This window comes from Dicentrarchus labrax, unplaced genomic scaffold (genome assembly GCF_905237075.1).
Source record: "Dicentrarchus labrax unplaced genomic scaffold, dlabrax2021, whole genome shotgun sequence".
Classification (NCBI taxonomy): Eukaryota; Metazoa; Chordata; class Actinopteri; family Moronidae; genus Dicentrarchus; species Dicentrarchus labrax.
This window is the reverse complement of record NW_026136721.1, coordinates 25,150,511-25,168,127: the sequence shown is the minus strand read 5'-3', so window position 1 is coordinate 25,168,127 and position 17,617 is coordinate 25,150,511. Positions and strand designations below refer to the sequence as shown.

Genomic DNA, 17,617 nt, shown 5'->3' with positions numbered 1-17,617 from the left:
GCCATTGGCAAAACCCCTCCAAACCTCCGCTCATTATGCAATCTCCACAACAGTAACAGCAGTTTAAGTTCTAGCAGATACATTACTGTGGACACTCCTAAAGTCCGTACCTCCTCCAGCTGTCATTCATTTCAGTTAGTGACTAACCTTCATTTTGTTACCCTCCTTTACTAACTCATGATCACTGCACCTGCTTTTGAATCTGCCTCTCTGGAACACTTAACTTGTTCTCTGATGTGTACATACGGTATATAGTGTGCTGTTTAATCTCTTTCTAATATTGCAGACAGAGTTGTATCTGTGTTGTAAATTAGAATTGATATTCAATTGACTTATCTAGATAAAGAAAAAAACAAACCAAGAGGAAGCATCACTAATCACTACTGAGGAAGTTCTGTTTGATAGATTAAACCTAAGCAGGCAGTTTAGCTGTAAAACTTCACACAGCATCTGTCAGTACACCTACATCAGCTGAAGTCTTTGTCTGGATTTAGACCAAGACCAATTAATGATGGTATATTTACAGTATTACAAAATTAATTCTCAGTTATGGTTTTCTGGTGACTATGATTTACCTGATCTACGATAGGACTTTATTGCCTCGATTTTCTCTGGTAAGAGATGCTTTTGGTTGTCTGTCACTTTAGATTCATGCTCTAATATTTGCATAAATATTTCTGTGAGATTAATAGTTTATAGTTTTAGATAACTAAAGTCTGTTTATATTCAACAAGTCTCACTGTAGCTTCTTAACTCTAGAATATCTTCCAGTGAACAGGCCACTGAAGTTTCCAAAGTGTACCACCGGAGGGAGCAGTTTTGCACTTCTAAAAATAGATATTAGAGATTCATAGGTCTGGCATTTAGTTATATGCCCTTTTTACAGCATTTAAATCCTTCCAGACAATTTGAAATATTGTACATACACTACACATGAGTTTATCAAGAGCCAGTGATTAAATAGTGAGTTTTAAAATATATTTCAGTGTCTTAAATCATTATTCCAGTCTCTGGGTAATACAAAGTTTTATTGTTCTTTTTTTCATCTCTCAAGATACAAAATCCCTGGGATATTCCTGTAAGTATGTAAGAAGCTTATAGTGGTTTCTAATAGTTTTATCCTCTGGACAATCACTATGATTCTGTAATTGCCTGATACTTTAGATTTCGTGAGAAGGTTGCATACTTTTACTTATGTGTATGAGCTTTAATGAATAAAACTTAAGCATCTATTGCTGCTGTATTTGTTTTTCAAAGGGGGCCTGTAGCTGCTGAACCATGTTGTCTGAACCAGCTTAGATCAGTTCCACGGGCTCAATGGGGACCGTGTGAACTGCTGCAGTTCAGGCTGAGGGTGGCGCACCAAGCCAAAGGATTGTGTCCGGGACCCTCAGAGGTCACCACGGGTCAGAGCGCAGCGCCTGACAACACACACAGAGTCCACAGAGGCTGCTGCTGTTAAAAACACTGAGCTGCTGTCACAAATTAGGCTTGGCTGGAGGCGTGTTTGTGTTTTCCTGTAACGGACCGGTGTACAGACGTTAGTCATACCGCCGGAGATTAAAAATAAACCCATGAAAGAAACACACATTTACACCAATTAGTCCATAGTCATATTCTAGAGGAATTCGTCTTTATGTATTGTTGTTGCAACAGACAATTACCAATAACTTCTATTTGTTTGTTTTGTTTTTTAATGCAGAGACAAAAGTTATTAAACCAACACAGCAGGATTTGGCGACAATAGTAAACTGTAGCAATATAAACATGTGCGTTCATTTATTCTAATAATAGTTATGGATTACAGTAGGCTACGTCCTATTAGAACCGCAAACATCAGTGAAATATCACACAATTGAGGACAATCTAGTGGTCTGATGTGTCAAACAATAGTTGTTTCATGTTGACGCAAAACTCAGTGCTGACATCAGTTTTGCAATTATTTTGATTTCAATTTGTGCTTCAAACGGATACAAATAGTTTTAATATATGTCTTGCTCGGTGCTGCATAGAAAATAATTAAACACTGATTCATTAAACTGGCTGCTGTGTTTTGGTTTACGTAAGATATTTCCTTAAACTAAATACCTAACTGACATCCCGCACTGATATAGGGATCAGTCTAGTAGCAGAGAGACAAAATAGTGCGTCAAAAATAACAAAATGTATAAATATCCCGGTTTTATTCAATCAGGTGCTCTTGACAGCAGATCTATAACAGTTAATATGGTCTCATGCCAGTATAGTTATGTCCTGTTGCATCATATTGTTACTAAAATGATTTTTTTGTGGTTATACTGTAATTTCTGTATATAATCACCTATAAATTATTGTAGTGCTTTCCCTTTGTTATCAGGTTGTGTTTACAGCAGCGACTCATTATAAAAATCTTCTACTGTACTATAGTGCAGATTAGTACCTATAAGCCCCAATTAGATCAACGCAATCAACACAAACATTAAAAGAATTAAAAGAAGAAGAAGAATGCGAATACTAATTTGTCCCACACGTGCGCAAAGATTACAGCCTTTCTGAATAAATCTGTCAAATTCTAGCACTAATGTAATATATTTTATATGTATATATGTTAATATTGCTCATAAAACAACTACTCTAAACAACAAGCAGCTTTAAATTACACCAATAATGGCATTTCATATTGTGGCTGCCAAAAAATATGTATAAACATATCATGTGAAAATGTAGATAGGTTGAGGCTTGACACATATTTTGTTCAGAGGAGCCTATGAATATAAATATAGCAGACATTTATTTATAAAATCAGATAGTTGTCAGACCATTAAACAAAATATTTTAACACGGAAATACAATTTTCACATCACAGTAGCACAAATCAACAAATCCTGACGCATCATTTGGCCTCTACTGACGCAACACTTGGCGTTACAAAGTCGGTCAGCAAAAACTTCCAGTATTTCATTCAGTTTTTAAAAAAGCAACAGCACACAAGTCCCTGCATATTTCAAAGGACAAACACATAAAAAGTGTTAAAACTGCACAGTCAAGTAATTGGATTTTATGCCCCCGTCCCGCTCGCTCGCGCTTTTCTCTCCATGGTGCTCTAAAAACTCTCCAAACGCTTCAGATGTCTTGTGAGCCTTTCTTTCTCGATCTCCGCTGCTTTTTATTCTTCGACATCGCTCACAGGATCAAATATATCCAAGCACGGTGAAGGTTTCGAGATTAAAACGTTCTCAGTGGAAAAAAAAAAGAATCGGGGCAAACTGTTTTGGCGCATGAGAGCAGTTTGAATCTGTGAGGAGCGCACACAATAAACCTGTTGTTAACCTTGCTGTGAAAATATGTTTGAAGAAAACAGCCAATTGTTGTATGAAATGTATTCAAGTATAAAATAATGCCCTTTGTTTGGGGGGAAAAACTTGAGCAATGTGAGGGTACAAAAGTCCCCTGTGGCATTTACTAGCAGCCTTTGTGCAGTTTGCGCTTTGGCGTCTCCACTTGGCGCATTACCCAGGCCCCTTTAAACGCGATTGTTTCTTTCTTTCTAATGACATTTACCGGATCAAAACATGCTGTTAATTCGATCAGAAAGCTTCACCCTTCATAACAATGGCAGTATAATTTCTCCCAAAGTTTGTTAAGTTGACCGAAATTAGGCAAATGAATAGGGGTCTCCAGGCTACCCATCTTGCAGGTGACGGGGAATAATGCGCGTTCACACCAGCTGCATTCTTCTTTATTTCTCCCTTTCTTTCACAGCATTATTAAAATTTAGGCCAATGAAACTATTCATTCGACTGAATAGACATTTTCTTATAGGATAATAGGATACAAATTGAGCCTCTCCAAAGAGTCTCCAGTGGTGGGTAACCCTCGTGTGCCAGAGGCTGCTGGAGACGCTGGCCTTGACGCAGACGACGCTCGTGTGCCAGGGCTAATCACACACCTGCCGAGGAGTCCAACAAAATAAAGAATGTAAACAAAAAGCTTGCCATCTCTCATAAAAGATGGACGTGTCACCAAGTCGTGTGAGAAACGCCGAGAACAAACGGGGGGACTCGGTCTCCAAAAGATCTCCCCTGAACTTGGCGGAACAGCCTATTAAAGGCTTACTTAATTACTCTAATGACACTGGACAGGCCTTAAAACTCGGACCGGGCTTGGATGAGAGTTAAGATCGCTTGCTGGGATTTGTAAACAGGCGATCGTGTGAGAAACGCGAGTTGGAAGAAAGAGGGTTTCTTTTTTCGCCGGCTTTGTTTTCAGTGCGCACAGTGCGCCCCGCCGGATCAGGCGATCCCAACGCTCACTTCTTATTTCCCGCCTGGGTTGTTACTATGCAAATAATATTCCAAAAGTAATCACGTGTCTTTTGAACAGCCACGTGGATTAACAAAGCAGGTTTGCCCCCCTGCTAGCCCATGGCTTTAGATTTTTACTATTTCTTTAACTGATCCTAAATGCACACATTTACCCAATGCATGGCTCTAATCCCATGGAATAATTTACACCATGAATGCCAGAGTCCCTTGGAGGATCCCTTTATAAGGACCAGCTTTCCCCTCAAATCTCAGTCTGCTTCATCTCCTGCCAGAGCAACACATCTCTCCAACTTCCAGCTGAACTGAGATTTCAAGACGTTTGACAGAAATTCGTCGATGGCATCTAAAATGAAAGACAGGAAGGTACGCGCTCCTTGTGCGCTCTCCAACATGAGGACTGAACTATTTTGGCAACGCGGCACTTTTGACACTTTTTAGTTACGTTATGGAAGTTTGTGTTTCAGTATTTACATCGAATATTGTTTAACTACAACTTGGAGTAATTTCCATGCCAGTGGAGGGGGAATCTATTGTCCACCCACTCTGTGGCACGCGTTACAGGATAATTACGGCGCGCTACTGATGTAAAATAGCCTGTCTGACACTTACGGAATATTTGGCAATTATATTGTAATTAGTTTGGTTACACACGCGTATAGGATGCTACATTTACTGAAAGAGATTTCAACAATTTCCAAAAAGGCTTCAGAGTTGTAGAAACTGTCCGGAGCGCAGATGTCCACCGCGCGCTCCGGAGGAGCTTGGCGCGCGGCGCGCCAAACTCTCTAGTTATAGATCTTATCCTCAGATTTCCCAAATATTTCGTCCCTGCATACATTTTTTTTATTCAAACCTTACTGGCAGTTTTATTTGAGTATTTCTGATAAATAGCTGTGAATGAGGTGTAAAATATCATGTTTGTGTGCTCATGTTCGCTCTCCGTGTTTTCACAGAGAACTCCCATCTCTCACAAAGTCATTGAGAAACGAAGACGGGACCGCATTAATCGCTGCCTTAACGAATTAGGAAAAACAGTACCAATGGCACTGGCAAAGCAGGTACAGTAAAAGTTGTAATGTATATTTTTGTGTTATAGATATCTCATGTTTTATACAATATTGGTAATTGAATTGGTATCAAAGAATCTGGTCCTTTAATATTATAATATGTAACATTTTATAATGTTGGATTTTTTGTTTATTTTTTGGTAGAACTCTGGAAAACTGGAGAAGGCTGAAATCTTGGAAATGACAGTTCAGTACCTGCGCGCGCTCCACTCAGCGGATTTCCCTCGTGGGAGAGAAAAGGGTGAGTAAACCTTTCAGAGTACTGACTCTTTACGCATCCCGAGTCCACATTTCTGTTAATGAATTGTGTGAAAGTTTCTACAATGCGGATGAGGTATACATATGAGTTATTTGTGTATATATGTCATTTTTAGTTTAACCTCAATATTATTTAAGAATTTTGTAGCAAATCCAGCTTCACGCACCGGAATCAGACCACAAACGCGCTGCGTCAGACTTGTTCATCTTTTCATCTCGGCAGGGTTGTAATTGCTGCTGACTTTGATTCATTCCAGGTGAACTGCTGGCTGAGTTTGCAAACTACTTCCACTACGGATACCACGAGTGTATGAAGAACCTGGTGCACTACCTGACGACAGAGGACAGGGCTGAAACCAAAGACATCAAGTACGCACGGATCCTCGCCTTCTTACAGTCCAAGTCCCGTGTGGTCACCGAGCCTGTGTTCGGCTCCGTCGGCTCGATGCCAGAACCGTCTGACTACCTCAGCCAGTTGCACTCGTCACCGGAGCACCAAAGCCATAGTCCCTCTGACTCCGTGTACCAGCAGAGTCCACCGGGACACTTCTCCTGGCACAGCTCGGCGCGCAGCCCGGGCATCTCGTACCCAACAGTGCCTCTCTCTGCGCACACACAGCAGCACGGTGGATACTTGTCACCGGTGCAGGGACTCGATCACCACTATTTCAACTTCATCGGTCACACACACGCAAACACGTTCAGTTTGCACAGTGCGCAACATGCCATGTAAATAGTTTTGCTATGTTCTGTTGTTGTTTTTATTTATATATTTGTGAATGATGGAAATAAATCCTGTACATGATGTGAATAAATATTTCTGACTAAAACGCAGCTTGTTCTGACATCCTTTAAGCTCAGGTTTAGGTGGAGTCTAAATCCAAATAACACCATGAGCAATTATCCTTTAACCTTCCGGTGAGAATACAGTGCTTAGTAAAGCAACAACAACGATAAGAAGAGATAAAAAAAAACATCTCCATGTGCAACTTTTCTGAAAAGGAGTTAAAAATCTTCAGCGAATTATTAGTGATTTTTGCCCTACACATTATTACTGAGTAGAATTCTACAGAAAACCAGCAGCTAAACAAGAGCTTATCTTTTTATGATATAAAATGAAACAAAAGTGGTAAATTGTGCTGTACTGGAGTATGTTTTTTTCTTAGTAAAGTGAATTACCTGGACAAGGCTGACTAGGTTTAAACTTTACCAAAAGCTTAAATAAAAAGCAAATTATTTCACACATTTCTTCAGCTTGTCCACATACTTGATTGTGAGCTTATCTGTGGGTTTACTGGGTGTCACAGTGGGTTCCAGGGGGCAGACATGAGCCTGATTCCCACTGGGCCACCCGCTCCTGACTTAAACAAACCTGCAGTTAACAAAACCATTGATTCACCCAACACTCCCCCATCCTTAAAATTCAAATCTGTCACTGAATACAAAACTGATTTTGGACCAGAAGACATTATAATATAATGAAATTAACACAAGTAATAGTGATGTGTTCAGTATAAAATTAATTTCTACAGTAGAAAGTGTGAAAACAAGATATGTTGCTTCTGGACTTTAGTGAAGTGTTACTATTTCCATATGTTTGGGGAAATGAGGCTGACTATTCATCAGGACGGGTGTTATGCAGGAAAGACTGGTGAAAAATAAAAGCTGGTGCTTATTTGCAGGCAAACTTTGTTATTTCTTCATTCAAACGTTGAATCTAGCAGCATTATATTAAGTCTGTGAGATCTGTGAGCTCCTAAGCCTTTTAAACTTTCCTCTCACTTTCTAAAAGAAAGCCATATTGGGAATAGTTACTGATAGAAAGGGCTTTTTTCCTCCCACAGAATAAGGAATTACTCTGATCAAAAGAGAATTGTTTTTGCCAAGCTTGTGTCTGCTATATGTGAAGCACAGAGTCTCAATACATGCATTAAACTGCTTCCAGGCTCCCTCTGTCTTTCTCGAAGTAAGCTGTATAGTGCTTGATTGTAAAAAGAGAAGTTAAAAAAGAGTGCAGGGGGGGAACTCCTTGTTGGTTTCTTAACCAAGGAGCCCCATTGTGGTGCATCTGAAAGGGGAACAATCTCTGCGTCCTTGTGTTTTATCCTTGAGTGATTGCAAAGAAAAATAATCAACACCATGAAATCAAAGTTTCTCTCCGAGAGGAGTTCAAGAAAACACGTTTTTTCCCACTTTTACTTTAAGAAGCGAAGCTAAAATCACTGCATATATCTCTCTCCTGTGTCAGCTTAGGTGATAATACCTGGGTATATTACTAAAAGACAACAAGCAAGGTGTGTTGTTGGTGTTTGTTGACATGTATGGACACATATGATGGATGGAAGAATTGTTTCTGGGTGGATGGGTAGATGACAGACGCATGGATAAGCTCACATTAATCGCCTGGATGGATGGATAAACCCACATTAACCAGCCCCTGACCAAAAAGACAAGCAACAAGAGAGCAAATGAATGAAATGAAAGACAGTGTCCATGCAGATGGAAAAAGTGACAATATGATAAAAGAGTAAAAGCCTTTGAAGGAATACTTGGATCCCCTACAGCCTCAATATTGGTTTAAATCCTGACTCTAAACAGGGGAAACAAAGACTCATGTTCAGCCAGATGAGAAAGATTCAGCTGCAGCATCTCACATGAATAATAATAAATTGAGCACGGATAAAAAAGGACTCCAAACCATTTATTGTCATGTAAACTGAGCTGCAGTGTTAAAGCTTTAGTTTGAGAATGTTTGTCTTTCGCATTAATATCACATGCTGAACATTAACAATCCGCTCTTTTGAAATATTATTCATCACTGGTACATCAAAGGGAAACACAAATCACCGTCTGAATTTATACTCTGAGCATGAAGGCAAGTTTCTGAGGGGAAAAAAGCAAGTTTCATCAACATGTGGAAAGAGGAACAATGGCGAGGCATTATTGTTCTTTGATTTGTTAGTATTTTATAGATATATGAACATTTTTATCAATATACCTAAACAAAAGAGCAATGCTGAATATGTTGAACTATTTTGAGAAGCTCTGTGCATCCATTAACAAAAACATCAGTTTTTTTTAACAATAAACTGTTTTTTTAAACAGTTATTTTATTTGTTTTTTATTGTTTATTCACATTACACATGTTGTTTTGCTGCTACATGTGCAATAACTACATTTTAATCTGAATTTCTCTCTGCACCTTTAAGACACCTTAAATTCCCTCAATAGAAATCTTTGTATTTAATTCTTTGTTGCAACTTGCACTTCTTATTTGTGACAAAACACTTTATTGTTACTATTTATTTATGTATACATGGTATTCAGTATATTCATTTGCATAGATTTTCATAATGTATATAGTGTTTTTTAATCTACTTGCATCTGTTTTTGTACTTCTGTTGCTGTCACACTTGAATTTCCCAGCATAGGATCAATAAAGCTGATCTAATCTCACAGGTTCTGAAGGGGCTTTTCAAGAAAATAAAAATAAATTACATTTAATGCAAAATGCATTTTGCCTCTATGAAATATTTACCTACATAGTTTTTTTGAGCAAGTGCAATATTGGGTTAATTTTGTGTCTATTAAAGGTGGTTTAATTTGTTTAATTTTCCCGGATTTGTTAATTTCTTATTTAAGTTTCAGCAAAAAACTAACTACTGACTATGAATTAACTACATTTATTCAAGTACTCCGCAATTGTAAGGCAATTTGCCCTCCACTAAATTTCACAGGGAAAGTAATTTACTTTTTACTCCACTACAGCAGATTAAGATTTTACAACAAAATATATCACCAGTTTATAAAATATGATGCATTTTTATAGATTAAGCAAACAGTACCCCTTTAGCTTGTATCGTACAGACTATGTTATTAAAACATCAGGGGAAAGTTTTCAGAGACAATATTTCCTCTTTTTTCCAGTGTAAATCCGTTTCTTTCAAGTATTTTCATTTCATTCTTCATTCGAGTGCAGCGACCTGCAGTCGTTCTGTTTCAAGACACAGACAATCATTCTGGAAAAGTTTGATATCCTGTGAAAACAGAATTCTCACTGTACCTGCAGATTTTAGTTCCTGTGCTAAGAAAAGTAGGGTCTTTCGACTCAACTGTAGATATAAATAAATAATAATAATTTTTAAAGGGATATGAAAGAAAAACATATCCCTTTTTTTGTGTTTTTGTTGTTAAAGACTAGGTGATTTCAGCTTATCAGGCCTCTTAAAAATCCTCGAATGAAACAATCTAGAAGGAAAACTGCTCCTGACTCATGTCCACTCTGAGGTCATAACCTTTGATGAGACATCTCTTCATTTCAAAGGAATAGTTCTACATTTTTGTGAAATTACTTATTAATTTAAGTTTCAAATAAAGACTTGAAAAGTCAAAAGTTTGATGTCTGAAGCCAACAGCTGATCAGCTTATCTTGAAACAGGGGCCAGCTAGTCTAGTTCTGTCCAAAGGTAACAAGATCTAGCAGCACAACAAAATCTCACTAATTATCACGTTGTATCTTGTATCTTGAGTTACAGCAACCATTTATGTGTCTAATTATTTCTTGACTGGGAACAGTAACATTTTGGTGTCTGCAAATAGTCGTAAAACTGTTTACTATAATTTTTACACTTAGGTTTTTGTACAGATTAAATAAATGAAATATAATGTGTTAATTAGTGAGTGTTAAAGGCGTTGGTCGGTGGAGTTTGATGCCTTTGGACGGAACAGGTGTTTACCCCTGCTTCCAGCCTATCATATTCTGAGTGGTATCAATCCTCTTATCTATCTCTCTGCAAGAAAGAGAGTTAAGTGTATTTTCAAAATGTCAACCTATTCCTTTAAGGGACAAAAAGGTTGGGAAACTCTGCTGTAGCCCACAGAGGGACCCATAAGTGTCTGAGAGCTCCTGTTTTGATCTTTGAACCCATGAGCACCGAAGTCAGGCTTAGACGGTTAGCTAAGCTTCTGAGAGTACAACAGCAAATCTCCTTTCCTTTACCATGGTGTAGTGTGTTTGTGTCGCCCCTCTCTCTCTCTCTCTCTCTCTCTCTCTCTCTCTCTCTCTCTCTCTCTCTCTCTCTCTCTGTGTGTTTGTGTGTGTGTGTGAAGGAGGGGTACAGTCGAGCTTTGGGAGTGAAGCCAAAGAAGTACACAAGCTGTGAGAAATCCAACAGTCAGTGCTGGTTGGTAATCAAAGTCCTCCAGTGGCATTGGATCTCCATCGGCTCACCTCAGGATGGTCGTCTGATCTCCAGCATGAAAAGACAGAGACAGAGAGCGGGGAGGGGGGAGGGAGGGGGAGACAGAGAGAGAGAGAAAGAAGACGAGAGGGAGAGAAACAGTGAGAGATAGAGCGAGTGTGAAGAAAAGAAAAGGGGGGAAAGGGATGAAGATCATTCCCACAACAGATACCACTATCTCACAGGGTTGAAAGGGCCCCCTTTCTGTACACCTCCCCCCACTACTCCCCCCTCCTCTTACCAATAATGCCAAAACTTGGCAGCCAACCCAGCACATGAGCAGCAACAGTTTCCCATCAGAGAGAGGCAGCCATCCTACTGCCTTGGCACCGGCAATGTCTGAAGAATGACGGGCACTGTAAGAAGAGAGCAGACATGAATGGAGTCTGTTAGGAGGAAAAAAACAACACATATCAATGCCTTTTGATTGTCTGGTGAGAGCACATCACTGAGCTGACACGCAGTGTAAAAAGTGACAATATTTGATCTGATGATGAGTGTTTTATATGGAGAACAGTTTATATTTCTGGAGAGAAACAGAAAAGAAATGCATATATGATCATTTTCTAGACAACCTTTTTGTTTTTTGCTCATACAGGCTAAAACAAAGATTACATTCGGGCCAAACATATCAACTATGAAAGTTGCTGTACGAGTATTTTTAATAGTCTCCTCTGCCCCCCTGCAGTGGGATAAGGGGCTTCACCTTTTTGCACTTGGCACAACCCTCTATGTGCTCACCAGCAATGCCATCAGATTATGCAAATCCATGGAGATGTCCTATTCAACACTACCTCCATTTAGGATTGAGATATTTGAGCCAAAAAATGAATAGAGCGATAAAAGAGGCAGTGTTTTAAAGGCGCGAGAGCAGGGAAAGGTCAAAGACATCTCTGATATAAATGATAACATAATGAATACTGTACAGAGTATCCAACTGTGGGGCCATCTTTTCACCCTCGCCTTTCTTGCTCTTTGTCTTTTTTATGTTGTTTTGTTATGTTTTTTCTCGTGTGCAGCACGGCCGCCGCCACAGCAGACGATCTGAGAAATATGGAGGCAGAAAGCAGCATGGGAACAGTCCAACAAGCGTGCAACAACACACTATAGAAAAGAGCTCTGAGTTAAAGAAACAAAACAAAACAAAAAAAACAACAAACAAAAAGAAACAAACTGGAACCAAACTCTTTGTTATTCATGGGAAAAAGAGAGCAAGCTTGTTAACTTGCACAATTAAGGCATCATTTGCCAAGAGAAAGTGCAGTTCTTTGTTTTTGGGGGACAAAAGGTTGAGAGAGCGTGTTTTAGATCGGTGCTGTGAGTTTCATGAGGGTGGGTTTGGTTATCTGGTGTGCCACAACAAGGGGTACTTTTGTCACGAGCACAGACAGTGTGACATCGGAAAGTGCTCGAGATAAATCAGGTAATTTTGCATGGTAGTTAGACAAAGAGCGCCATACATTCCAGTTCCTGTGTGTGTTTATAAAAAGAGTATGTGTAAAGAGAAGGCAAATAATAACACCATGTGAGTAATTTCACAAGACGTCTCCAATAGAGTGGCATAATTTATGATTTAAAGGCTTTTTGTTTAAAACTAATGGCATTAAATTTGACAACATCAATAAATTATTCAGATTTAGAAGAATGTGTTAAATTAAAGAACCCGTAGTAAAGACATTTAGACAAAATTCATTTTTCCTTTACTTTTAGAAAAAATAAAAATTCAATTTTTTTCTTACAACATTTTGCTTTTTTTTGGGAAGTCAAGGTTCTGACTCTTTATTTCTTTATCAAATGTGATGTCAGGTTGCTCTCTGTGATTTCTAACTCTCGCACACAAAAACACGTCACATAACTCATCTCCATTACACCATGCTTTATTTACCAACTGTTATAGGGCTACCTGGCCTTCATCATGGTGATGTCTGACACTGTTATATACAGTTCAGGATCAGTCATGCGAATCAGACTTTAAGTACACGTTTACCAGGCATTTGCTTTGGTGCAGGCGATGTAATTACAAATTAAATAAATACAATAATACAAAAATAGGGTGGCTGAAAAAAATAAGCTAATGGAAAACTTATGTTTACAAATAATACATATATATAAGTTTAATCTTAACCCATCAATTCCCGTTTTTCAGTGCAGAGCAGCAAATTCTGTACATCCCTGCTGCTTGAAAAGTGAAATTAATCTAGTGGACACACAATAAAAAAATAGCTTTTAGTCAAATAAAAACTCCAAATGTCTCAATCTGAAGGAGAAACTTAAAAAAGATTTCTGCCAATCAAACATGTAATGTTAATATGTCAAATGTAATAATGCTGTGAACACCACAAACAGACATTTATTCACCTTCACTGTATCAGGACAGAAGCAGAAATCCCCAATGATGGAAAGTAACTAAATCCATTTGCTCTAGAATAAAACTTTAAGTAAGAAGTAAGTAAGTTCTGAGGTACTTCAACACTTTTATGCTACTTATGCTTCAACTCCATTCATTTAGAGACACTGTACTTTTTACTCCACTACATTTTTTTTGTCAGCTAAAGTTACTTCACAGATTAATATTTTCCATACAGAACATCTGATGAACTTATAAAACACGTCTTATTAAAGATTACCCCCCAAACAAGTACAAAGCTGTCAAATTAGCTTCCCTTTGATGAGCTATAACATGCTGCTTACATGTCAATCTGTTATAATAATGCACTAATGAATATATATCTAGTGTTAATTCTGATTATTACATATTTTTCATCTGCTCATGTTCTGAGTTCTGAGTCAACCAGCCCTTTAAATGATATAACACCTACTCATAAAAACTGTTTCTATGTTCTTGGACAGATTTGATATGCATCAGGACTCGACTAGAAGCAGAGCTTTAATCTGTACTTCAGCTTGAAAATAATTCAATTATCCTGTAAACTGCTCTCATTTCTGTAGTTACTTAACTTTTTATTTCCTTGCATCACACACTTAACTTGCCTCTTTCTCCACTATTCTGCAGGAAGAGCTCAAGATCTCTAGCAGCACTGGAATTTCCCATCTTGGGGATTCAATGAGGAGAGCCGTCTTTTCAGCTTCAATCACTCTCGTGCTTGTGAGGCTGCATTCACGTGTGAAGGTTTCTTTGAGAAAGCCTTTAGGTTGTACTGAAGCTGGTTTATTCCTGCCAGAAATCTTTCTCAAACATAACGCTTCAGTGGCGAACGGAGAATATGAAAACCGACAATGTGAATCGGGAGAATGCAACATGAAGCCCTTTGGGCATCTGAAAGGCTGGGTGTGTGTGTGATGTGGTCAGACGGTCACAGCTGAGGCACCTGACAAACTTGACGCCCCAGTCGACTCTTTGCAGGGCAAAAAGAAAGGGTAAATAAAACCCAGAGGTCCTAATGTGCTCCCTGTGCGCTTGGCTGGACTCATGAGGGGCAAGCATGGTATGTTCACCCTTTTGTCCGGCAAGATGATGGCCACTCCTCTGAGTTTAGCTGCGTCCGGGGCCAGCGTAGGGCCAGCTAGGGGGGACCCCAGGGCTCCACAGGTCACCCTCTGAGGTCACGATCTGAGTAACCAATCCAGGGAATGAAATAAAGCAGAAATGTGATTGGCAGCCAGTGAGGGTCGAAGACTTCATCTCAAGTGACTGCATGTGGTCAAACTGAATAAGAGCCAGCAAATACATTTTCAAAGTGTGACTGAATGCTTTTAATTCAGATGCATTTTTTTTGTGCGTAGGAGGCAGCTTTAGGATTATTCAGGATAAAGCTGAACCAAAGGAAGACATTGACACACTGATAGGAGAGAGACTGATATAAAGAGAATGGTAAAAGGAAAGTTAAAGTTAAAGTTTCCTTTGGTTTTACAGTGTTTAAACAGTCATATTGGTCCAATATGGCAGTGGTCATCATGGTGGTGGGCGAAGCGGTCATACCCTTTCTGACCTCACAGTGACCTTCACAGCAGGGCACCCATGTCCGACACCAAGAACATGATGCAGCACAACACAGACTGTGGAGCAGCGACCACAGAAGGCAGTAAATCAGTTTGAAACAACACAAGTCATTCATCCAATGAAACAGATGGAGCTGCCAGTAAACAACCTTTTTAATGTAATTCCACGGATTTAGATTGCTTATAATATAATATATTGATCATAATATATATATATAACTAAATTCTCATAAGTTTTTGTGTTTTATGTTGTATTCTGCATGTGAGAGTTTGAGTATGCTAAGGCAAATCTCCATAATTCTGAATTGTTTGTTTTAAGTATTTGTTGTGCATTTTTTGCTTTTATATAGTTAGCAGTAGGCTGTGAGTGAGGCTGACATGGAGCCAACATTGGGGACACTGTGAGGACATGGTGATGGTAAAACAGATCTCAGGCCACCAGGGTGCACTCATGATTCTGAAACTTGGTAATAATGAGAAGAACCTGAGCCAGGGCCTGTTCTCTATCCCTGGTCCTTGTTCATCTCCAAGCAATTTTCAGGATACAGTGAGCAGCGAGTTAAAGTGTCTTGCTGCAGTTTACCAAGTTAAATTGCTTACAACCTTAATAATTAAAGCTTTAAAATGACCACAGCCAGCACTGTTATCCACATATACCCTATCGGTATTGTTTGTGTGGTTTATCTAGATGTATATTAAAACATTTCAGTAGTTTTATTTTACTGCGCACAGTTAACTCCAATGTATAGTTTAGTAAAAATACTACACTAACTCTGATTTACCTTTTTTCCAATTAAACACCTAACAAAACACAATTTTTCAGCTGACTGACATTAAAACTTCATGACGCCGGTACTGACATTGTTCCTAACGTTGTATCAGCCCAACATTAACCATTAAGAAGATAATACAGATTAGAATAATTTATCCTCTGGTTTCAGTTCTCATAAAGTTGTATTGATTATTATTGATCGACTATTTTATTGGTACTTGAGTTCTTTATGCTTACATATTGTTCCCAGTGATCTCCTAGAAATATTTAGAGGTAAATCTATAAATTCAATCAAACAGTTTTTTCCTATTTGAGTGGGAAAGTTCATTCATATGAACAGTAGTATGACAAAAATAATTAGTATAGCCTTTTACCCAATCTCATCATTTATTAGCAAATAAAAAATTTGAATATAAGTTTGCATACGGTATTATTGTATATTGAGTTTAGTCTTTACTGCAGAATATCAGTCCTGCCGAGACCTCTGAACTCATACACATACAGACAAAGGAGTCTTGTTTTGTACCCAACATTAATACCCATTAGGAAAACAAACAAGGGCTTGAGAGTGCATCATTCAGAGGTATCTGCTGCTCTCAGTGTTGGCAGCTCTCCCTACCAACATGCCAACATCGGGGGTGACTCTCAGGCTTCCCAGGGTGGGGCTGGGCTCCATTCAAACAACAATCAAACAAACTACTGCTGTGATTCTCTAGAACAGAGGAAAATAACATTTTTTGGTATCAATAATCTAAACAATGCTTTGAAAGTCCTGAATGTCACTACATAGTATACATGATTTTAGTACATTTGTTCAGTAAAGAATAAACATAAACTATGGGTACAAATGCTACCATGATTTACAGACATTCTCCCTCTGCTCTGTGCAAATTTGAATTACAGTATTATTAACACAGAGATAACAGCAAATGCTTGATTTCATTAACATACTATTGCAACTAAGTGATATTGTTGCTGAAATTGAAGAAGACATTATTTTTTGCTCTAAAATCATCATAAAGGATGAACAAATTCAAAGATTTTCAGTTACACCGTAACAAAGGAGTGCCAAGAAATTTCTCTTGTCATTCCAAAACAGTGTCAGCACAGAAATGCATAAAGATAAATTCATTTAAAACTTTATCTTCTGAACACTGAGCTGAAATGCTTATGGAAACGCTGGTCTATAGGTTTTCGCTTGTGTATTCTCTGCTAAAATTCAGCGGTAGACTGAGAAATAGGAGGATTAAAACAGCCACAGAACAAGCCATCGTTTGTGGGGAGAAGACACCCACAGATAACTTTCTGAATGGCCGCTTACGCTTCTCCTTTTCTCTCCCCATCATAAGATAGGAGTGGAAAGAAAAAGGACTAACAAGATGCACATTTTACATTGAAAACTGTTATTGTTCCCCTCCTAATCTGGCCCACCATCTGAGAGGAGGGTTGCGCTAAAGAGCGGGGGGCTTTAATGGGAGGACGAGAGCCAACTCAGGGACAGGGGAGGAGAGGGGAGAGAAAGGGGGGAGGCGGGGGGTTGGTCTTTGGCTTTAAGGAGGGGATCAGTTGGGAAGTGTAGAATGGATGTTTCTTTTTCTCTATGGGGGAACTTTGTATTTGACTGTTGTTTGTATCTGTCTTTCAGGGGCCTGATCCCCGTGGGCCTGGACAGAGAGATGCCTCTATATGTGTTTGCATGTGTAGTGAGTGTGTCTATATGTGTGTGTGTGTGTGTGTGTGAGGGAGAGAGAGAGAGAGAGAGAGAGAGACTGATGGTGGGATCTACCCCTCTTCTTTCCTACAGCTGCAGCTCAGCGGATTAGCCGTCATCCACAAGGCAACATTACACAAGTAGCCTTTGAACAAAAGTCATGGATACTATTAATGATATGGTAATCCGTAATGGAGCTACCTCCCAGTAGTGATTATACTGACATGGGAAGAATGTCCAAGAGTCCTGGACGCAACTACCCAAACAACACTGTGGCTATTGTTGGCAGGCCTGGTCTGAGGCCT

General features: G+C 39.0%; 1 protein-coding gene across 1 annotated transcript; it reads left to right on the top strand.

The window, feature by feature from the left end:
* The first annotated feature begins 4,481 nt into the window (after window positions 1-4,481).
* helt (helt bHLH transcription factor) lies at window positions 4,482-6,459 on the top strand. Its single transcript, XM_051386315.1, has 4 exons — window positions 4,482-4,667; window positions 5,258-5,362; window positions 5,516-5,612; window positions 5,887-6,459. Exons 1-4 carry the CDS (start codon window positions 4,641-4,643, stop codon window positions 6,360-6,362), a joined length of 705 nt encoding a protein of 234 aa, XP_051242275.1. The 5' UTR covers window positions 4,482-4,640; the 3' UTR covers window positions 6,363-6,459.
* The last annotated feature ends 11,158 nt before the right edge of the window (window positions 6,460-17,617 follow it).

Excerpts from the sequence above, each read along its gene's own strand:
- helt (XM_051386315.1), top strand. The coding sequence starts at position 4,641 with ATGGCATCTAAAATGAAAGACAGGAAG. Across the intron at positions 4,668-5,257 it reads CTAAAATGAAAGACAGGAAG|AGAACTCCCATCTCTCACAA; the intron begins GTACGCGCTCCT and ends GTGTTTTCACAG. Across the intron at positions 5,613-5,886 it reads CCCTCGTGGGAGAGAAAAGG|GTGAACTGCTGGCTGAGTTT; the intron begins GTGAGTAAACCT and ends GATTCATTCCAG.